This window comes from Mobula hypostoma, chromosome 9 (genome assembly GCF_963921235.1).
Source record: "Mobula hypostoma chromosome 9, sMobHyp1.1, whole genome shotgun sequence".
Taxonomy (NCBI): Eukaryota; Metazoa; Chordata; class Chondrichthyes; order Myliobatiformes; family Myliobatidae; genus Mobula; species Mobula hypostoma.
In genome coordinates this window covers 106,053,029-106,077,590 of record NC_086105.1, presented here as the reverse complement: position 1 = coordinate 106,077,590, position 24,562 = coordinate 106,053,029, and the positions used below count along the sequence as shown (strand labels likewise).

Here is a 24,562-nt window from a genome sequence, read left to right as displayed (position 1 = left end):
CCGGGTTGAGTGTCGAGCTAGCCACTCGGCCTCGTAAAAAACAAGGGCCAAGTCAAGAACGTTCATATCGTGACCTGGTTAATCCAAAAGGAGACCAATCCTGACACCACGCACCAGACAAGAATGGTTGACTGTCTGGTACGACATGCTAGGAAAGAAGGTTTAACTGTGGCCAGTAGTTCCAAGGACACATCTGGTCACAGGCTAATCCCCAAGCTGCTGTAAGTATTGCACTCACAGAGTGAGAAATGCTGACACATAGGTGAGTGCATTTTGTCACTGGACTCCACATGAAATCCAGCGACAGAGCTCAACTGCATTGGGGCATTATGCTGGGGAATCTGCCTCTTTGACCCGATGCCAAACAAGCCTGTCATATGAACAGAGATCCCAAACAATTGAATGGTGATTCCAGTCTGAAGATTAGGTAGGAAAAGGTATTTATTTCTGTAAAAGAAAATCTGCAGATGCTGTAGTGGGTTTTGGTGAAAGATGATCTCCTAAAATGTTAGTTGTTTCTTTCTCCACAGTAACTGTCTAACCTGCTGAGTATTTCCAGCACATTTTGTTTATAAATTGATTTTTTTAACTTATATAAGGTTCTAATTATTTCCTAACCCTTTAATGTACTTTAAAAATGTTATATTATTCAATAACTTTAAATATAAGTACAGATGAGCAGGAACTGTTGGTGACAAGTTAAGTGGGTGGGTCTGATACCAGCTTGGTCTGCAACATAAATATGGGAGTGAAGATTTCTCTAACATTTCCAAGGAGCTTTTCAAGTCCTCGGGTATCCCAAGGTCCTTTAAAACTAATGAATTATGACTTGAAGAGTCATCATGTTTGTAACCAGGAACCAGACATTGGGATCTGATACTTCTTGTGATTTTGAGATACTTCTTGTGATGTGAAATATTGAGTTCTCCTCACGGCCTTTAATTAATATTTATTTCATAGAGGGTTCAGAAGTGGAGAGAGTGAGCAATTTCAAGTTCCTGGGTGTCATGATCTCTGAAGATCTAACCTGGTCCCAACATATTGATGCAGCTATAAAGAAGGCAAGGCAATGGCTATATTTCATTAGGGGTTTGAAGTGATTTGGTTTGTCAACTAAAGCACTTGAAAACATCTGAAGATGTACTGTGGAGAGCTTTCCGACAGGCTGCATCACTGTCTGATATTGGGCGGGGGGGGCGGGGGGTTACTGCACAGGTCTGAAAGAAGCTACAGAAAATTGTAAAATTAGTCAGCTCCATCTTGAGCACCAGCTTCCACAGAACCAAGACATCTTCAGAAAAGTGACGATCATTACTAAAGACCCTCATCAATCAGGATATGCCCTCTTCTCTTTGTTACCTTCAGGTAGGCGGTACAGAAGCCTGAAGACAAACACTCAGTAATTGAGGAACAGCTTCTTCCCCTCTGCCATCAGATTCCTAAATGGATATTGAACCCATGAACACTAACTCACTTATATTTTATATATTTCTGTTTCTGCACTACATTTCATCTGTTCAATATACTGTACATATATATACTTACTGTAATTGGTTTACTTACTTTTCTTTCTATATTATTATGTATTGCATTGAACTGCTGCTGCTAAGTTATCAAATTTCATGACACATGCTGGTGATACTAAACTTGATTCTGATTCTTATTCTGACCTAATATTTTGGATGAGGTAACTATGTCTGGAGACACTGAAGAGAACTCAATATTCAAACCTTAAAATGTTCTTACACATACTTTTTCCTTTTTTCATCTGAGAGGGCTTTTGCTCAATGCCTTCTCTGATCCACTGATACCCTTCGACAATGCACTATCTATTCAGCATCACTTTGAAGCATTAACTTAGATTTTCAGATCTCAAAACTGACAAGCTTCATTCAGTTGTGCCTCTAAGAGTAAAATGTATTTGATCTATCTTGTTACTATGAAAAATCCAGAGGTTAGATTTGAAAGCAAATTCTGATACAAAGTTGAATTTATGCGTGCAAAGGGAGCATTTTGACTTTCAGATGGCCGACCTCACCCCTCATCATACATTTGTGACTTTGTCCTCAGTCCATTTCATGAAATGAACACCAGCCGCTTCTCTGGACCAGGATGCTACCATCAAAAGGAATTGTAAATTGTGGCAGGATACAGGAAGGGCCACAAGGAGTGCAGACTCAGCATTACAGCAGTTCCTTTTAATATTGGGGTCCCAAGTATCACTTCTGTATCTCCAGGGCTCACAGAAATACTTCAATACTTTTCTTCAGGGAAAGTTAAAGAGGTGGTCACAAGTAGACTTGCAGGATAACTTTTATGACATGTTCTCAGCAAAGCAGCTGGCTAGCAACGGTAAGAGCACAAGCAGAAGTTCCACTGTTGGAGTACATATGCTTCATCCAAAGCAGCTGTGGTTTGTGTTCCATGGTCCCAGTGATACTACCCCCAGGACAACACTCAAGCAATTTTAGTAGCCTTGGAAATGACAGCAGCACTGCTGTGAACCCATCTGAACTTCGTGATGAACTGAATTTTTGAGACTTCATGGAAAACTCAGATCACACACCATGCCCCTCCAGAGGCCGAGATACTTATCAGATACTGTTTGATACCCACATGAAACTTTAGATTCCCCAAACCAACACTTAGCATAATGGCCAACCTCCTATCACTGCATTTTTGTTTTTACTGCCAGATCTCCATCTCCCTTGAAAGCATAATTCCCAAATAGCATTGACTTCTATTGACAGTTATTGAGATGTTTAACCTCTCTCTTCGGCAGCCACTTGCTTCTAGCAGGCTTTGATTATAGCAGTGGCTAAGAAGAAGGTGGTAACCTGCTTCAGTGACTATCTCCCAGTAGCACTTACATCCACAGTGATAAGTGTTTCGAGAGAAACACATCAATTCCTGCTTGACAAGTGAATTGGATCTGTTCCAATTTGACTACCGGAGTAACAGGTCCACAGCAGATGCCAGCTCCCTGGCTCCTCATTCAACCCTGGAACACCTCAGCAGCAAAGGTGCATACATCAGGATGCTCTTTACCAACTATATTTCAGCACTTAATGCCATTATCCTCTCAAAACTAATCAAAAAGCTTCAAGACCTTGGCCGTAATATTTCTTAGTGCAGTTAGATCCTCGATTTCCTCACTTGCATACCCTGTCATTTCGTATTGGCAACATCTCCTCCACAATCTCCATCAAACAAAGGTGCTCCACAAGGCTGTGTGCTTGGTCCCCTGCTCAACTCACTTTACACTTATGACTGTGTAGCTAGGCACAGCTCCAGCGCCATATTCAAGTTTGCTGACATCATCACTTTTGTAGGCCTAATCAAAAGTTGTGACAAATCGGCATATACGAGGGAGAATGAAAATCTGGCTGAGTGGTGTCATAGCAACAATCTCTTACTCAATGTCAGCAAGGCTACGGAGCTGATTATGGACTTCAGGAGGAGGACACCAGAGGTCCATGAGCCAGTGCTCATCGGAGGAACAGAGGTGGAGAGGGTCCCAACTTTAAATTCCTTGGTGTTATTATTTCAGAGGACGTGTCCTGGGCCCAGCATGCATATGCAATTACAAAGAAAGCACGGCAGCAACTCTACTTCCTTAGGAGTTTGCAGAGATTCAGTATAACATAAAACTTTGACAAACTTCTATAGGTGTGTAGTGGAGAGTATATTGACTGGCTACATCATGGCCTGGTATGGGAACACCAATGCGCTCGAACAGAAAATCCTTCAAAAAGCAATAGATATGGCCCAGTGCATCACGGGTGAAACCCACCCACCAGTGAGCACATCTACACAGGATGTTGTTCCAGGAAAGCAGCATCCCTCATCAGGGACCCCCACCACCCAGAACATGCTCTCGTCTCACTGCTCCCATCAGGAAGAAGGTACAGGAGCCTCAGGACTCACATCACCAGATTCAGGAATAACCACTACCCCTCAAGAATCAGGCTCATGAACAAAAGGAGATAACTTCCCTCAGCCTCACTAGCCCCAACATTGAAATGTTCCCACAACCTATAGACTCACTTTCAAGGACTATTCATCCCATGTTCTCGATATTTATTGTTTATTTATTTATTTATTATTATTATTACTATTATTTCTTTCTTTCTGTGTTTGCAGAGTTCGTAACTTTTGCAGACTGGTTAAATGCACAAGTTGTTGCAGTCGTTCATTGATTCTATTTTGATTATTATTCTATAATGGAGTTATTGAGTATGCCTGCAAGAAAAAGAATCACAGGGTTGTGTGTGTTCATATACATGTACTTCAATAATGAATTTGCTTTTAACTTTGACTGAAGTCTTGCACATACCCAAAGGAACCACAGTTGTTTGTATGTTATCCATTTTAGCCCCCTGAAAATATCCAGAACCATATAATCAAACATGGGGAAAACAGCCACACAGCCCATCATATTGATAAATAATTCCAAGGACAAGAATGGAACTCAACTTTAGATTTTAATAGACTTTTGTAAAGTAAAAAGGCCTTCTTTAAAAAATGACACAAAACTCTAGCCCATATTTATACATAGATTCAAAAGTTCTCCATTTTTCCATCCATTGAATTTACGATTTTTTAAACAAATATTTACATTATGTACACTCACACTAGTTGTACATACACAGACATAACCAAGGCCGCTGATAAATGGCATGGTAGCAAATATTCTATAGGAGCAGAATTGCCAATACCACCATCCCATGACAAGACACTTAAAAGACAAAGAAATAGAAGTGGAATAAAGATTTTGTTCGTTTTGATTACTCTTCAACGGAGTTTTGATCAAGTGTTGCCCTATTCAGATTGGATTTTAAAAGTCGTGGCTTTGTGCATTAACCTTACTGGTGGGTTTTATGTTTAGTAGCAGCCCACTTAAAGCTCCAGATGTTTATGTATGCAACTTGCCCCATATTTCTCCAAATTCCACAAATGGAGCTTTGCTTCCAGAGCAACATTCTCCAACATGTTCAGTTTCTTGTAGTAAATGCTCTGGTATCTTGCTTGTGAAACAGTGGATTACTATCTCGTTCAAAGGAAAAGCAAAGACTTAGAACAGTGCAAAGATTATAAAGACATTCAAATCTAAATTCTTAAATAGGCTGAATGGAGAGCCAATTATTTTTCTGCGATACGGCGCAGAATGGGCACTTCCAGCCCTTCAAGCCGGACGTGCCCAGCGACTCGGACAACCCCAATTTTACCCTATCCTATCATGGAACAATTTACAATGAGCAATTAGCCTAACCAGTACGTCTTTGGACTGTGGGAAGAAACTGGAGAGCCTGGGGAAACCCACGCATTCCTCGGGGAGAACGTACAGAGGTTCTTTACAGAGGACACCAGAATTGAACTCCAATGCCCCAAGCTGTAATAGCGTCGTGCTAACCACTACACTACCATGGCGCCAAGCAGGGATCATGGGGTAATAAGGGAACTTGTGCGTAAGAGTGTAGTTTCAACAAGAGTATGGAAACTAACAAATGTAAATACTTGTAGTTTTTTGTTACCATGCTTATATGTTTGGTATTTGGATTGTATGTGCCCGAAATAACAAACACTCCAATTTTCACTGTGGTCTCCTAAAGTTGCAACCAATCGCATCATAAATAACAAAAATATACAAAGTAATCATTCAGTTGAATGACCCAGCATGTTTACTTGGACGAATCATGTGACAAAACATCAGTCATTGATCTTGTGTCAATAACCTCTATTTAGTGCTGTTTAATTTTGGTTAAAAGATCTTCAGAAACACCTGCATGGAGCCATGTGATCTATATACCATACATTATATTTGGAATGTTCTTCCAGGATATTGAACCAGTTGTATCATTTGAATTTGAAATCAATCTTATTGTGGAATACACTGTTGCCCTGCAAAAAGGCGGTGTCCCAATATGAAACTATTTTACATATTTATTATTTAACCAAAAAGGCCTTTCACAAAGTGAAACTGAGTGCATGTTCTTAATTGTTCACAAGGAGCAATAAATCACTCCCCTTCCTTTCCAAGTGTCCTTCACACACAAGCTTGCTGTGTAATAACAATTGTTGTATTAGACAATAAATCAGTCCCACAGTTGCCTTGCACAATGAGGTTAGCAGTACAGTCCCAGACGTTCTCACTGGACAATGAATCAATCCTCCAAAAGCTTTTCAGGAATTCCTTCACAACATGATTTCTCACGTACCGTATCGCTGCAGTGGCATATGTTTCACCGGCCTTTCCTGCCAATAGCCACACAGCAGTTTCAGTCAGATTCAATCTCACATTGATTCTCGTGTGTTTCTTTGGCTGCTTCATAAATCCTCTTAAAATCTTTGTAACGCGGTGCACACCCAAGCCATGCCTCTCCAAAGTGGATGTGGCCCGTGAAAATGAAGCTCCCAACTCCTTGCTTGACACCACACTTCAAGAATGTCCTCACTTCCCCAAATGACTTTCCGTATTTCCCTATCGGGTGGAAGAGCGTGTACTTCTGTCTATAAATTTTGGTGGTGCCCACGTTTACAACGGATTCCTGGTGTTCTCTGTCGTGAATCACACTCCGGATGTGACCTCGCACCACTGGAAAAATAAAGGAAAACATCAATATTTCTGCAAACAGTGCACACAAATGCCCAAGACAGAAGACAAAGTCCAGCACATTGATTTAAACTGAAATTCAGTGGAGTAGATCAACCTTAGAGTCATTTCTATTTATTTTTGAACTATCTTTTTTCACTCCTGACTGAAGAGAATGAAAAAAATCAGGGAGCAGTGTAATGACCTGTTAACAGTCAGTCATCATTTTACACCACTGCACAAACAAGATCCACCCAGCTGTGTTTGTAAAGACCAACATATTTTCCCTCCTAAAATAAAAAGCACCAGGTTTTTACTATTTTTAGAAACATTAACTTCAGACAATAAAAGCATGTGTCAAAAATTGTATGTATGCACTGTACATTCTAGAATAAAATCTTTTGATCTCCAGAGTGTGTGAAATCAGTAAAATTTGATAGAACTGTACATATTCCACATATTGTGCCTTTGAACACCATTTTAAAAGATTCACTTTACTTGTCATATGTACATTGCAATATACAGTGAAATATGTTTTTACTGAACAATTCTACAATAAATTATTATGACATCGAGTAAATACTTTGAAGGAAGGTAAGTATATCTTACAGTCATGGAGTTAATTACATAGCAGAAAGAGGCCATTTTGGCCACAGTCTCCTGCAGCATTTAAAACTAAGCTTTTGAAGCTGAAATACAAGGAGTAAATCCCTGATCTCATACGCTCAGAAGGAGATGGGACTCTAGGAGCCTCAGGCATTTTTGCCCATTGGGTACTGGTCTTTCTGGTGTTTGGTGCTCAGTCATTACTGAAACCCGTATTCAGTATACTGAAGTGGGATTTGGCAAAGCAGGGTGCTAACAACAGAGGAGCTCCACCCGTTAGCAAACATCCAGCAAGCACTAAAAAGCAGAGTCTTCACTTTGCCCAAAACCCTGACATCTCTAGAAATGTCCAAATCACTAGTCAAGATAAGATCATCAAACATGGAGTGACTAGACATTAGGGATTCAAATGTAGGGGTCTCAAAACTTCAGCTTGAGATGAAGGGGCAACTAAACAACAGGAAAACTAGCATTTACTCTGTCAATAATATAGTAAATGAGAAGGAGTAATTTCTTTAGCCAGAGGATGGTGAATCTGTCAAATTCAATGCACAGTTGGCTGTAGAGACCAAATTGTTGGGTATATTTGAACTGAGATTGATCGGTTCTTGATTTGTAAGGGCATCAAAGGTTCTGTGGACCATAGGGTTAAGAGAGATAGTAATCAGCTAAGATGGAATAGCAAAGAAGACTGATGGGCCAAATTCAGCTCCTATGTATTACAGTCTTATGGTCTTAAAATATCCCATTGATTTCCTATGGCTCAGTCAGAAAATGCCTTCTAGGTACACTAATACCCATACATTGATTTCTGGTTTAAACTTAAAGAAAAGCAGACGCCTACTTGGAGATAATGCATCCCAGTGAGGAGGCTGGAGAGGCAACATTTCTGCTCAACAGCATTCATTTGCATGGAAATCCTATTAATGAAATTGACTGTCGATAGTCACTGCCTTACACATGAAGAATGACCCCTCGAACAAGTTACTTGGGACACAGAGAAAGGAAGTAAACATGATAATTGATGGGGAAATATTTAAAGTTATATGTTTCATAATCAGACTGCAATTTCTGTAATCAGGCTTACATCTAATTTTTGGAAAGACAGACAAGTGCTTTAAATCAGGGGTTCCCATGCGGGGGTCTACAGACCCCTTGCCTAATGGTATTGGTTCGTGGCATAAAAAAAAGTTGGGAACCCCTGCTTTAATTTCAAGCAGTACAATTAAACTTTTTGTAAGCCAAACTCAACTATTTGAAAGAAAAGGGGAAGAACCAAGTCGTTTCGAACAGTTATTAAATTAGTGTCTAACTATTTCAGGCAATTAGAAGTCAATTTTGATGTAAGCTGCTTTTGAGAATGTACCATTAAGTACAATGAGAAATGGCCGGAAACGGTAGTGAACAATAATAAAGAGTGTCTTCAGGGTCTGTGTCAGTGTGGAGTGAAATGGTAATTACACTGTGAACTCAGTCCTCCATAAATGAGCAAACCTTAGCTGGGTTTACACTAGTACTCTAGTGGAAATCCCACTGCAGTGCCAACATATTTAAACAGGATATTTATTTGAGATAAAATGGAGCTGTGCTGTGTGCATGCCTGTTATGAAAGCTAAACAAGCCATAGTTCACTGCACAATAAAGTTTACTACAATTGGTATATATAAAACCATTCTTTCTCCAGGGATTTTAAGTGGAACAGAGATTCCCTGTAGTTCTGTCCTGTAACTTTAATTATAGTGGGACAAATACATGGAGAGAACAGTGTATAAAACATTCAAATGCAACCATCAAGACCTAGAATTGACCTTTCACATAATCGTTGATATTATGAATCTGCAAATCTTTCAACAGATCTATAAAAATGTCCTATAAAAGTTGGACATCTACTTATGCAATTAGAATACTAAAATTGCTTAAATTTAAGGATCAAGGTGAAGTAAAATGACTGTCAACTAGCAGACATCAACATCCATCAATTAACTTAAAATGTGTCATCTACAAGACTTTGATCAGCAGTGACTTTTGAGATGAATAATGGATTATTTGCATATTTTGGTAAGGTTTCAAATTTACACTGTTGTATTGCCATGGCAGTCAACAAAACTGACAAAAGACCAGAACCTGATTAAACAATCCAATCCAAATGTTATCCCACAAAATTCCACAGGAATATATTCCATTTAATACACGTTATGACTGAGTTGCAATGGACATAGCCTCTTTCCCCTTACAGGTTACCTACTGGATTAATTATGGTTTCAAATCACAAACTCCAAAGTGCTAAGGCTTAACCTAGTGTGGAGAAACCATGGCAACAAGCCTCCTCATAGTGTTTTTTCCAAGTTTCTCAAAGCAGCAACTCAGGAAGAAACTGAGGAGGCAGGTCAATTTCTTCTTAAATACACGATTCTGTAAAGATTGGGTTCCTATTTTTAAGCTTGCTTTTCAAAAAACAATTTAAATTACTGTCAAAATGATGTAATATAATTTTGATTTTTTTTCTTTGAACTCCCAAACAGACTTAACTCCAAAGAAAACTAGCACATGCACTGAGAACTACTTCAGAACAAAAGTTCATCAGAGTGGGTGTTGTGGGCGGGATAGCAGCCATATCCCCTTTGACCTGAGGTACATTTAAGGCCTACAAATCATGGTATTAGCCAACCATGCAAGCATAAAGGGCTCACTGGCCATTTACTTTCAGCAGACCATGAGTGCTCACAGCAGAGCAGCAGAAGCAGGAGTTTGCTAATTACAACTCAGGCTAGATGTTAAGGCCACGAATCTTTTACACTAGTTCCTAGTATGTATGAGAGTTGTCATTAACTCACCCTTCACCAGCAACTAGTTTTTGAATAACGTGGCAATGCCGTGTGAATGTTATTTAGTTAATTCCAGTCTTTAGTAACACAGATAGTTCAATTGTCTTTGGCAACTTGGATTTTAACCACAATCCTATTTTCTTTAACAATACCTAATATTAAATAGCTTGTGGGCAACTCATTCACAGGCAGTGGAGGAATTTGGACCAGTGCTCAGGGTGGGAATTCACAGGGTGCCAAGGATCGATCTACGTACCCTCCTCAACCACAGATGCCCTGCCTGCCTTCTCTTGTGCATGGTTTTGGTCTCTCGACTATGACAACTTACCTCTATCCCTAGACGCATCATTTATTCCCTTATTTTTACCATTTACCAATCGTGCTCTTCATTCTGGTAATAGTATAGCACAATATGCTTTAAACTTAATCAGCAGTCCTGAGGAAGGGTCTCAGCCCGAAATGTTGAGTGTATTCTTTTCCATAGATGCCACCTGACTGCTGAGTTCCTCCAGCATTTTGTTTGCGTTGCTTGGATTTTCAGCATCTACAGATTTTCTTGTGTTCATCAGCAACACCACAGGTTATTTGCCCCAGGTCTATGCCAAGACTACAATCCACAAAGGAGCAACAACCTGCTTGACAAATTCATCAGGTTGAGTAGTATCCCTGGGAGTAAAGAAACTGTTAATGATTTGGGTTGAAACCCTACAACAGGACTGAGGGTGGAGTGGGGAGCTGGCCAGGGAAGTGGTGAGACAGGAGTCTAAGGTGATTGATGGACTAAGGAGATTCTTCATACTAGCCATCAGGTTTTGGCCTGAATTGTCGACAATTCCTTTACTCCCAAAAATTGTCCTCAACCTGCTGTTTCTCCCATAAAATCGTTCGTTGCTCCAGATTCCAGCATCTGCAGCCCCTTGCAATTGATAACGGGCTTTTGCCTTGCTTCATCTAGCTCAGTCAGCTCACTGACCTCACCAGCTTCATCTTAAAAGTATCTGTGCTATGTGCTTCAGCCACTCCATCTGGAAGCAAGTTCCACTTTCTAAATGTTTATGAATCAAATTTTATCTTTCGGCATTTTAAAGAACAACTAGGAACCATGATCATTCCCAAGTGAGGCTTGAGTACCCCAGTGCTCTTTCCCACAACTGTCCTAGTGCAGACTGTGTGTTAAATTGTTTCTTGACAGAAGGGAGAAAAAAAACTTAACTTTCTTAAAAGTTTGGGTAGATTTGGCATGTCACATAAACTTTGACAAACTTGGATAGAGTATCCTGACCGGTGCATCACAACCTGGTATGGAAAAAAACGGTGTCCAAGAATGGAAAAGTCTATTCCTGGATACAGCCCAATGCACCAAACACAATGCCCTACCCACCACTGAACACAGTATCAGGGAGCACTACCGTAAGCAAGCAGCCTTTATTATCAAGTATCCCCACCATCCAGGCCAAGCAATCTTGTCACTACTACCAGTCAGCAGGGGATAAGGAGCCTTAGGACTCTACAATTCATGTTCTCAGTTTTTTTTTACACCATTTGTTTTCTTTTGCACAATGGTTGCATGTCAGACATTGTCCGTGCATAGCTTTCATAACTTCTATCGCATTTCTTTATTTTCCTATAAAAGCCTGCAAGAAAATTAATTTCAAGGTAGTATACGTATATGTACTTTGATAATAAATTTACTTTGACTTTGGAAAACTGCAGGTTCTGGAAATCTCAATGACAAACAGAGAATGCTACAAATACTCAGTTGGTCAGGCAGGATCTGTGGAAGGAAACAACATATCAGGTCAATGGCCTTTCAGTTAAATCAGGTCCTTCTCAACCTGTATGATGGGCTGAATGACTTCCTGCGCTGCATTATTTTCTAGCAACATGCTGGAGCTAAATTTGTAACTGAAACTATTTCTAAAGAAACTTGTTAAGTTCCACGGTGAGGGTTTTAAAGATGATCTAAAGACTCACTACCTAAGGATTGCAGGTTTTCTGAAATAGTCTGTGAAAGCAAACTGCCGTGGGAAGCCAGTTCCAGCTTGGCAGTTGGGAGTAATGTTCTTTCATACGCGAGGCCCTCTTTGACACTCAGAAATCCCTGACTCTGCCTAGAACAAGTAAGACCCAGAACAGCGTTTTGCTCTCAACCTCTTCCATTACAGAAAGTAGAGCTGGTGCAAGGTATCAGCTAGGACACAGACTGGGTGAGTCTGAAGAAGAAAATTAAGTTACAATGACCAGGGATGCAATGACCGGTATATTTGGTGATGGGAAAGGGTTCGGGGTAGAGAGTCAGGGACAGCGGAAGAGAAGGCTGGCCAAAATAACAATTGTTGACTAAGCAGTGGATTGGTAGTGGGAATGATCACTAGCAAAAGCAAAGCACTTTAAGGGGTCTTAAGTAAATAATAGTTGCATTGTACACTGCGATAGTAATCCTAACACGACTGAACCACCAGGTGCTTGCTGTAGCACAACGTTACTGTAGCAATATGCCAGCACCATGATAACAAGTCACTTGCTGCCATAATGCACTCCCAGCATCACCAGTGCTTGTGCACAGACATGGAGCAGCAGGAACAAAGTGGTTAGCGCGAGGGCTTTACAGTACCAGTGACCTGGGTTCAATTCCTGACACTGCCTGTAGGGAGTTTGTGTGTACTCCACATGACCAGGTCGGTTTCCTTTCCTCCAAGTACTCTGGTTTTCTCCCACAATCCAAAGACATTCCGGTTAGTAGGTTAATTGGTCATTGTAAATTGTCCCGTGATTAGGCCAGGGCTAAATCAGGGGGTGCTGGGCGGTGTGGCTCAAAAGGTCAGAAGGGCTTTCTCAATAAATAAATAATAAATAAACAACCAGCAAGGTAAGCATTCAACATACAACCATGTTTTAGATAAAATCTATCAGCACAGTAAAACCTAGCACAATCTGATCCAAACCATTATCAATCTCAAATTGAGATGCTGCACGCAATTCTCAAGTTTCAGTTAGGACAGGAAATTTGCCTAAAGGTTTTTGGCAGCTTCCAATACACGAATTGTTGAAGAAAGCTTCCATTCATGTAATTTTGAATGTTCTGGGATATGACATCTAATTCTTTCATTTACTGCAGTGTATTTATATGGCATCTCTAACTTAAAGGATCCTACATGTTAGGAAGAATTTAGTGAGTTATTTATTGCAATGCCATTACTACAGACAACAGAAAAGCCTACTAAACAGCAGCAAGACAAATAAGCAGGTCATTCATTTTGGTAGGATTGATCAGGAAATGAGTCAAGGAAGGAGATACTAATAATGCCGCATTCTCTCCATACCTCCCAGAAGAAACAGCCTGATATTCACTCTGGTTCATTTCAATTGCAGACATTTCCTTTGATATTAAACACTTCATATTTACAATTTAGTCTCCAACTCCTTGTACTACAACTTTAGTCTACAACTTGGAAAGAGAAATTTACAACTCCTCCCTTGGAGGGTCAGACATCCTGAGCCAATAGGCTGGTCCTGGACTTATTTCCTGGCAATGACGTATTACTATTTAATTATTTATGGTTTTATATTGCTTTATTTATACTCTATTCTTGGTTGGTGCAACTGTAACAAAAACAATCTCCCTCAGGATCAATAAAGTATGACTATGACTAAATATGGTGACCTTATTACATTTTGGGGTTAATTTTACATAAACACAAATAAATTAATGTCTTAATATTAAAAGCAATCCACATCTATCTCAGAATTATTCATTGCGATTTCCACTTCAACAATAAAAAGACAAATATATTATGCCCCATAGACAGGATAGGAAAACAAATTCTGGTGCTTCCTCATGGAACAGAGAACTTAAGAGCAAATACAATTATTTTTACTAAATTGTAGACCACCCTATCCTAAACACCCAGCTCCACAAAAAAGTATATCAAAGTTCAAAGTAAGTTTATTATCAAAGTACATATATGTTACCATATGCAATCCCCAGATTTATTTTCTTTTAGGCATACTCGATAAATCCATATAGCATAATAACCATAATAGAATCAATAAAAGACCGCACCAACTTGGGCATTCAACCACTGTGCGAAAAACTACAAACTGTGCAAATACAAAAGGGAAGAAATAACAATAATAAAGAAATAAATAAATAAATAAGCAATAAGAATCGAGAACATGAGATGAAGAGTCTTTGAAAGTGAGTCCATAGGTCGTGGGAACATTTCAATGATGGGGCAAGTGAAGTTGAGTGAAGTTATCCCATTTGGTTTAAGAGCCTGATGTTTGAGGGGTATTAACTGTTCCTGAACCTGGTGGTATGAGCCCTGAGAATCCTGTACCTTCTTCTTGATGGCAGCAGCAAGAAGAGAACATGTCCTGGGTGGTGGGGGTCCATCATGATGGATACTGCTTTCCTGCAACAGCACCTCGTGTAGATGTGCTCAAAGCTGGAAAGGACTTTATCTGTGATAGACTGGGCTGTGTCCACTACTTTTTAAAGGCCATTCAAGGACATTGGTGTTTCCCCACCAGGCCATGATATAGCCAGTCAATATACTCTTCACCACACACATATATAAGTTTGTCAAAGTTTTAGATGTCATGTGAAACCTTCACAAACTCCTAAGGAAGTAGAGGTGCTGCTGTGTTTTCTTCATAACAGTTAGTTAAAAAGACAGATAGATATAGGTGAGTGAGAATAACTGGGGAGGAAACAAAATAATAGTTAATTTACAGTAAGTCACTTACCAAAATCACTTGTGCAGACAGCCATAAGAACCTCTGTATCATTGCATGGTCTACATGCTCCTATAACCAAAATAAAACATCATTGTTAGAATTTTGATGGTTTTGGTCATATGACATTGATAACAAAAATATACTGAACAGCAATCAATTGATTTCCAGGAAAATTGTCAGATATGTCAATGATTCAAAACTAGGAAATGAATGACTTCCTTTTAATCCTTCTAGTTGTTCCATGTATAATTATGTCATTACTGTTCTTTTATTCCCACAATTGAAGGTGAGACTTCTGCTAGGATGTGGTTCTGTGGTGCTTCCTCCAAATGCTAAAATTGTAAAGGCTTTGATGATTTGGAACACTGCCAGTTTCAGGACAACAGTTATTGCTCATTTGATGTTAGCGCGCGCGCACACACACACACACACACACACACACACACACACATCACTGGTTAGTGTTCAACTGTTACCTTCCTCTAACAATGAGGTGATAACTTGAAGATACCCAAATTTGCAACATTTAATTTCCTTTCCATCAACTGCAACACAATCTTTTTTTTAAAAAAAACAAGGTGTTAGATGGGCTGCCAATTGCCTACCATCCATTTTTCACCCAGCAATAAAAGAGCTAACGTTATCTGCAATGACATTAATTAAGCTCTGTGAAGCTGCAGTAACCAAAGCTTTAATTTGTCAATTTTTGGAAAGTACTTTATTGAAAACATGCAATCTACTTGTCAACTGGTAGGTTTTGTTTAATCATCTTTGATGAACAAAACATCACAATACAATGAAGTCTATTCACAACCACCCTAATTTCAACATGCATGCTTAGCCCAAGTGGTGTGTCTGTTCATAAAGGTTCCCTTATTCCCAGACCAGCAAACCACAGCTTGAAGTACTTCAGTGACAAGTCTCCCTATCATGCATAATGCAAAAATAATTTAAACCCTTTTCAATTACACAGTGTTACAATTTTGCAAGGCCACTGGTGGAGGCAGTCCCATTGGAGCAATCACTACCTTACTGAGGAATACTTGGTCCAAAAATGTTCAAAGTCACCATAAAGAGCAAGCCACACAGGCCCCAAATAGTCGGATTACACTGGAATATTTTTGTCATCACTCAGCATGTAAACTCTGTTCTTGGGAACAAGGGAGCCCATTTGTTGCCCATATTTAAGAATAATACTCCTCAGGAACACAACTGCAGCAATTCGAAGCCAGGCTAAATATTAGGTGGAATCTAATACACTAACATCTAGTAAACTAACTCAGCCTGCTTGTTAGTACAAAAACCCATTGACAGCAAATGTGCAATGGTTCTCATTGGCAGCAGGTTCTCTTTACAGGCCATGCTGACTACTACATCCAATCTCAGATAGGGGCAAATGAACATCAGGTACTAAAGTCACCTGGAAAATTAATCATAATCAATCAGCTTTGACTTCATAGTTTAAAACACAAATCCAATATAATTCCAACCGTATCCATCATAATCTACTAATTTTGATTTAAAAGAAACAACTAGAGTTAAATTCATAACCAGGGAGAGATTCTGTTAAGCAAACTTGTGTTCAGATTAACAGCATTAATATGCAGAATTAGAAGAATCTGAACAATGCAGAAGTCATTGAGAAACAATTTAATAAAAATGTTTGTTAATAAAGTAGACTACATTGTAGTGGGAAAAGGATACACAGACGTTAATAGTTCTAAAACTGTACTCTTATGTGCAAAGACATTTGAAGTAAGTATTATTTTTCTATCAGGGTACATATCAAAAATAAATGTATCTATTATAATAAAGCTCAAATTATAAATTCTGAAAACAAATGATCAAAGGTCAAAGTAAATTTATTATCAAAGTACATTTACAGTATGTCACCATGTACGACCCTGAGATTTGTTTTCTTGCAGGCATACTCAGTAAATCCAAGAACTGTCACAAGATCAATGAAAGACCACACCCAACGGGACAGGAAAAAGCTAATGACCAAAAGACAACAAACTGTGTAAGTATAAAAGACAAAATAAATTAATTAATAAGCAATAAATATTGAGAACATGAGATGAAGAGTCCTTGGAGGTGAGTCAATAGGTTGTGGGAACAGTTCAGTGAACAAGGAAGTGAAGTTAAATGAAGTTATACCCACGTCCGCACTGGTTGAACAGTCTGATGGTTGAGGGGTAATAACTGGTCCTGAACCTGGTAGTGAGTCCTGAGGCTCCTGTACCTTCTTCCTAATGGCAACATCGTGCAGACAGCATGACTTGGCTGGAGGAGGGCTCCCAATGGTGGATCAGCATTTTATGTAGATATATTCAATGGTGGAGAGGGTTTATCCATGATGGACTTGGCTGTATCTACTACATTTTGTATGATTTTCCGTTCAAGGGCATTGGTGTTTCCATAGCAGGCAGCAATGCAACCCATCAATATACTCTCCTCCACACATCTATAGAAGTTTGTCAAAGTGTTAGATGACATGCTGAATTTTCACAAACTTCTAAGGAGGTAGAGGCTCTGCCGTACTCCCTTACTAATTGTATTTATGTACTGGGCTCAGGATAGGACCTCTGGAATGATAACACCAAGGAATTTAAAGTGGCTGATCTTCTCCATCTTTGATTCCCTGATGAGAACAGGCTCACAGACCTCCAGCTTTCTTTTCCTGAAGTCAACAGTCAGCTCCTTAGTCTTAATGACATTGAGTAAGAAGTTGTTGTTCTGGCACCACTAAGCCAGATTTTCAATCTCCCTCCTATATGCTGATTCATCACCAACTTTGATTCAGCTAACGATCATGATATTGTCAGCAAACTTAAATATGGCATTGGTGCTGTGCTTAGGCACCAAGTTGTGTGTAAAGAGTGTGGCCTCAAGGGACAAGATTAATTTACCTTTTAAATAATTATATATTATAGAAAACAATTCTAGTATAATTGAACGGCTTATTAAAAATGCTGATTTTTGAAATAGTTGGACCTTTCATGATGTCAGAAACATTTTGAATTCCCGAGTACTTGACAGTTGGTAATGCAGGGAGGGTGGATTAACTTTGCTGGCTGTCATTTTTCCCCCATTGATGCTTGTTCAATCGTGCTCACATATGTTGCAGTCACAAGGACATGAAGTAATTATCAGTGGATCATTGCTGAACTTTTAAACATATATGCCTTTAAACAATTACAAAGGCAAAGCTTGTATGCCTATGGTGCACCATACAGCCATAGAGCTGAATCTGACCCAAGACAGCTCTGAGCAAAGCACTCATTCCAGTTTTGATTCTTTAAAATATCCCCTTATATTCCAGTCAAGGCACAACACTCCTTTGGTTGACACCTTCTGGATAGATCATGAAACCATATATTTCACTTCCTTTATGCCTTTACATTGTTTTTTTGTCTGGAATATGATTCTGGAACTATAGGAACCTGTGATTTGCAGTTTGGAGATTGTTTGAGTGTTTCAGTGCTCTGCAGTCCTCGAGGGGATTCCGGGAGGCAGAGGCAGTGTGCTGGAACCTTGTGGCAAGAAGGCTGTGAACCGATACTCAACTCCATCTTGCCAATTAAAGCCTCCATTGTTCGCCGATTAAAGTGACAAGGGAGATTGAAATGCCGGCTGCCTGCCTTTTTAATCGCTGGGGGATCACTCTGCTACTGAAGAGGCTAGATTTCCTTTTTATTGTTGGTGAGATTGCTGTGCTATGGAGAGGTAGAATGTTGCCTAGCTATTTTGTGCTTTGGATGTGGACTTGGACTGTAGACTTTTTTTTCAGTCTTATGGCATTTTTGTATTCTGTGTTTTTTGCCTGATCTTTCTCGTTTTTTTTGGGTGCGGTTAAGAGGGATTTGGGGGGGGGCGTTCAATGTGCCTGTTCTGTTTTTGTTCATTTTTTTGTGTGGAGAGGAGGGATTTGGGGGTTGATGAGCATTCCCACATTCTTTTTTTTTCTTGCTTTCGTGACTATCTGGAGAGAAAGAATTTCAGAGTTGTATACTTCGATAAAAAAACGAACCTTTGAACCTTTTTCTGTATAGTTGTGAAATACCTCAGCCAGCAAGATGCAGCCAAAAAAAGGCAATAATAACAAAAGTTCACCGTTACCTATCACACCAGTGACCAGAGCATTCCTACAAGCACATGGGATTCATCAGTGAGCAACTTGAAATGATCTACATCATTGTTACAAGGTAAATGAATAAAAATATATATTTCAATTTCTGATGTTCTTTGCTGGCATTGAGTTTTATCAGTGAACGTGATGAAAATATTTAATCAAGTGGCTTTTGTGGTTTGTTTATTGATTACAATCAGTCCTATTCGTGGTTCATCTGTAAATTCTTAATTGCCAGTCTTCTACTTCAACCAATCACAGTGTAAATACACAATCCTAGAAATGTGTTCGCACAATCTATCACAAGGCCAAGTAATGTTATCATTAGCTGATAAGGTACCTCAACAAAAGATTGCAGCAACACACATCAAAGTTGCTGGTGAACACAGCAGGCCAGGCAGCATCTCTAGGAAGAGGTACAGTCGACGTTTTGGGCCGAGACCCTTCGTCAGGACTAACTGAAGGAAGAGCTAGTAAGAGATTTGAAAGTGGGAGGGGGAGGCGGAGATCTAAAATGATAGGAGAAGACAGGAGGGGGAGGGATGGAGCCAAGAGCTGGACATTTGATTGGCAAAACAGAAATGAGAGGATCATGGGGCGAGAGGCCCAGGGAGAAAGAAGAGGGGGAGGGGGGGAAAACCCAGAGGATGGGCAAGGGGTGCAGTGAGAGGGACAGAGGGAGAAAAAGGAGAGAGAGAGAGAGAAAGAATGTGTGTATATAAATAATAACAGATGGGCCATGGATATGTCTATCACGGCCTCCTCTACTGTAAAGATGAAGCCACACTCAGGTTGGAGGAACAACACCTTATATTCCATTTGGGTAGCCTCCAACCCGATGAACACTGACTTCTCAAACTTCCGCTAATGCCCCACCTCCCCCTCGTACCCCATCCGTTATTTATTTATGTAGACACATTCTTTCTCTCTCTCTCCCTTTTCTCCCTCTGTCCCTCTCAATATACCCCTTGCCCATCCTCTGAGTTTTCCCCCCCTCCCCCTTTTCTTTCTCCCTGGGCCTCCTGTCCCATGATCTATTCATATCCCTTTTGCCAATCACCTGTCCAGCTCTTGGCTCCATCTCTCCCCCTCCTGTCTTCTCTTATCATTTTGGATCTCCCCATCCCCCTCCCACCTTCAAATCTCTTACTAGCTCTTCTTTCAGTTAGTCCTGACAAAGGGTCTCGGCCCGAAACGTCAACTGTACCTCTCCCTAGAGATGCTGCCTGGACTGCTGTATTCACCAGCAACTTCAATGTGTGTTGCTTGAATTTCCAGCATCTGCAGAATTCCTCGTGTTTGAGTCAACAAAACATTAATCCATTTCAATTTACAATTAACATATGCTATTTGAAACAGCTTAAAATGAAAATTTATTGTTTGATATGCATTCTGGGAGCCCATCAAAAACAGATATAGTTTACATATCCTGCAAAACCTAGAAATGGTTTTCAAGGGCAACTACATTAAACTGGTGACATAAAGCATGCCATCCAAGGTCTGTGGATCAGAACACAGATTGGCAGGTAGGCAGATGGGAAAGGAGAGAGATAAAGTCAGCGTACAGTGACGAGGAAGAAGCACACTAACTGCATAGTACATAATCTGGGTTGGTGGTTCAACACACTGGATTAGTCTAGTCGTCTTTATGTTGTACTGAGATAGGCCACACATTTATTCATAACATCCACAGGCTATTTATCTATGACTAATGTTAACACCTCCATATATTTCGCCCCAGAAAGGATCTAGAAGAATTTGAAAACCTGACAAAAGATGCACCAGGTACCAATTATCAATTTCTATTATGCAATGCATACAAGTGACAGGCTAAATGGTAGAACTTTTCTAAGCCAAAGGCAATGTTCTTTGCAAACATTCCAAAAGATCAAACAACCTAAGTCTTTCAGACCCTCTTCCGCTCATCCCCCATTACCCCTGCTTCTCCTCTGTTATGGTTAGATGCGCTTTTCACCAGACAGTGGGTAATTTCCAGTGAGAGGGCATAGCACCATGAAAAACAATTTGAATTGAACGTCTTTGATGGGCCAAAGAATCCAATTCATAATGCAAGTGATTCTAGACCACATTGATTAGAGGTGAGCTTTTAATTTAATAATAGCACTGCACTGCAGCATTGACTCAACAGCTACCTTTAAACTCAGATACAGGACAATGCTGTCGAACCTCGTCAAAATTGTAAGGAAGAGCTACGTAGTTGAAGGGGACAAGACAAGAAGTTAGGTCATGAACTTCTATTTTCCTTCTGATGGAAATGCACTATAAATATAGCATATATTTGCACTATAAATATAAATACAGTACATAGCATTATGTACTGTAGAAGAAAATGGAGATGAGCAAGGAAATAATTAAATAAAACAAAAGATTTAAAGTGCCAGCTGTTCATTTAGAGATTTCAAAACAGTCCAATCTTTGACCCAGGGCACTGGATGTAGTAACTTCACCAGGTTTGTAAAAAGCAAATGAAGAAAAGGTGGTTGGAGGCAGTTGAAAACAAATTTAATTACTTTGGAGTTTCGTATCCAGTTGCTCCAATCCAACAGGCTGTTGATAAGTCTGACAAACTTTTAAACTTCTGGGGGATAAAAAAATTGTTGTGCCAAACCATCTCAATACTGCGGTTGCAGAATTGTTCATCTACAACAATAAAGCCCAAGTGAGAGTCCGCTTCCAGGAAAACAGCTTGAAGTATGAGGACAAGGGCAATATTCAGTCACAAGTCCAACTAAAACAAATTCTTATCTAACGCTAAGATTCTAATATTGCTTCAGAAGCTAGCAAAGTGCACAGGCAATTGAAGACCTCTTCAAACAACATAGAGAAAATACCGGGAGAAAATGGAATTCCACCCAGGAATTTTGTCCAGTCACTGTTTTAATGGTTAAATGTGCTTGCAATTAAACAGGTTTTGTCCTTCATGGGCTAATAGCCACAAATAGTTTGTTAGGCTAGGAGGGGAGTAAACAGTTTTAGTCTCCAACCGCCATCAAACACCCGGGCTTTGCCTCCAGCTCTGCTTTATGACCTCACCTCAAACGTTTTCAGAACTTCTGCTTGACGGATGGCTTAAGGCTGATTGAACCATCGAGGAGGGAAAGTGCATTTCTAACATGATGCTTTCATAAACTTCAGCATAGGTTCTTGAAGTAAAGAATAATAGTTAATCTAGAAAACTGCAATGCATCAGGTAAACTTCAAATATTACCTTGGATCAACTGGAATACCCAATGAACTACTGCAATAAACTTCAAAAGGAAAAAAATATCAGAGATTGCATTTACAGTCTTCAAATGCAGCAGTCAAAGAAGTAGATTTACTTGACAACAAATATTTTGGCCTCAACTTTACAATTCAAAGAACGGAGTCAGGGGATCTTTATGACACTGGACGACATTTGGTCCAATGCACAGGCCAAAAAAATAAAACAAGCCTTAAGCTCATTCCCAACAGTAAGTCTGTAGACTTGCAGGTCCTGGCTCAAGTTTGCATGAAACTATTTATAAGTGTTGTGAGGGTTTATGGCTTTAAGCAGCAGGTTTCAGACACCCACCACACTTTCAAGATTTCAGCTCATCTCTATTCCCTCTACCAATTAACATAAATCAATACTCTTGTGTCTTGTCCCTGTTGACATGGGTAATATGTCTTTCCAATTTACTCCATCCATGCCTCAATTCACTATTTTATACACCTCCATTCACTCCTATGTCTCCTGCATTTCAAAATAACCTCAGTCTCTCTAGCATCTCCTCCACAGCTATAATTTTCCAATCCTGGGAACATACTTCAATTTCATCTGCAGGCTTAAGTCCAAGCCGATCTCTCCTGCAAAGTGTTTACAAGAATTGCACAGTGTTCAATGCTGCACAGTTCAATGATGTGTTAAGTTCCACATTGCCCATTTTCAGCCTATTCTGTGCATAGTAAAATACATCTGATACATGTTTAAAAAAACATACTCAGTGGCCATTTCATTCGGTACACCTCTACATTTGTTTGTTAATGCAAATATCTAATCAGTCAACCACGTAGCAACAACTCAATGCATAAAAGCATGCAGACATGGTCGAGAGGCTCAGTTGTTGTTCAGACCAAACATGAGAATGGGGAAGAAATCTAATATAGTTTACTTTGACTGTGAAATGATTGCTGATGCCAGATGAGGTGATTTGGGTATCTCAGAAACTGCTGATCTCCAGAGATATCATGCATAATAGCCCTCTAGACTTTGCAGAGAATGGTGTGAAAAATAAAAAAAAATCCAGTGAATGGCAGTTCCTCTAGACAAAAACACCTAGTTAATGAGAGAAGTCAGACGAGAATGGGCAGATTGGTTCAAGCTGACTGGAAGGTGACAGTAACTCAAATAACTACACAGTACAACACCGATGTACTGAAAAGCATCTCTGAACACACATGTCGAACATTGAAGTGGATAGGCTACAGTAGTAAAAGCCCAAAAACACAATCAGAGGCCACTTTATTAGGTACAGGAGGTACCTAATAAATTGATCCCTGTGTGTACATTGCATCTGTTGGGGCTGCATTGCGAAAAATAATGCCTGTAATAATGTCAAAATAACTATTCCAACCATACTTGAGGCTCTTGGAGCATACAAGAAAACATAGCTGATCATTGGAGGGATTAGGCACACAGTATTTCTAAAGTATTTGCTGAGGCAGTGGAAAAGAATTTGCTAACCACTAAGAGACAGGTTATTCCATGCCACTAGCACCAAATGTGCTGTACAGCAGCCTCACTGAATGAGATGGAATGAATTTCAGAGGCAGAGAATACACTGGAGCAAGTTTAGTGTTGCTGACTGTGGCAGAATTTCTAGACAGTCATTATTAACATGCTGAACATATTTAGTTGGTCATGGTAGTGCAGCCCCTCCCTCTAGCATCAGGGGGCAATAAGACTTGGCAGATACCAAGAAACAGTCCATTCATACTTCTACTACAGCCCATGAATTGTAGAAGTTGAACTTCTACCAACACCTATGATACCATTAAAAAAAGACAACTAGCAAGATTATCCACCAGCAACAGTACAAGAGATATTGATATTGACAGAGAAGGAGGGGAGGAAGCGAAAAACAGGGGGAAATTTTACCATTGCAAATCACTCAATTCTGTGAATTGAATATATGGCAATAAGTACATTGCCAATAGTATTGATATCAACTCAGTCATAATTAATTCATAATCTTCATTAACTTGGCACATGCAAGCATCATGTGCTACTGCCCTTAATAATGTAATACACACAAACTACTGGAGGAACCCAGCAGGACAGGCAGCATCTATGATAAAGAGTAAACTATCAATGCTTTGGGACAAGACACTTTATCAGGTCTGGAAAAAAGAGATTAGAAGTCAGAGTAAGAAGGTGGGGGGAGGAGAGGAAGAAGTACAAGGTAGTAGGTAGGTAAAACCGGGAGAGGGGGAGGGATGAAGTAAAGAGCTGGGAAATCAGTTATTGAAAGAGATAAAGGGGTGGAGAAGGGTGGAGTCTGATAGGAGAGGACAGAAGGCCATGGAAGAAAGGGAAAGGGAAGGAGATAAGGTGAGAGAGGGAAATGGGAATGAGAATGGTGAAGGAGAAGGGGGGACCAATTACCAGAAGTTCGAGAAATTGATGCT

The 24,562-nt window shown here is 39.8% G+C and overlaps 1 protein-coding gene across 1 annotated transcript in view; it reads right to left on the bottom strand.

Annotated features, from left to right (window-relative positions):
• Positions 1 to 4,484: 4,484 nt before the first annotated feature.
• metrn (meteorin, glial cell differentiation regulator) overlaps positions 4,485 to 24,562 on the bottom strand; it is a 39,630-nt gene continuing 19,552 nt past the window's right edge. The window contains exons 3-4 of the mRNA XM_063057418.1: positions 14,773 to 14,832; positions 4,485 to 6,595 (exon numbers count right to left, since the gene is read on the bottom strand). Coding sequence (XP_062913488.1) covers positions 6,279 to 6,595; positions 14,773 to 14,832 — 377 coding nt within the window. The 3' untranslated portion in view covers positions 4,485 to 6,278. The remainder of the gene's footprint in view (positions 6,596 to 14,772; positions 14,833 to 24,562) is intronic.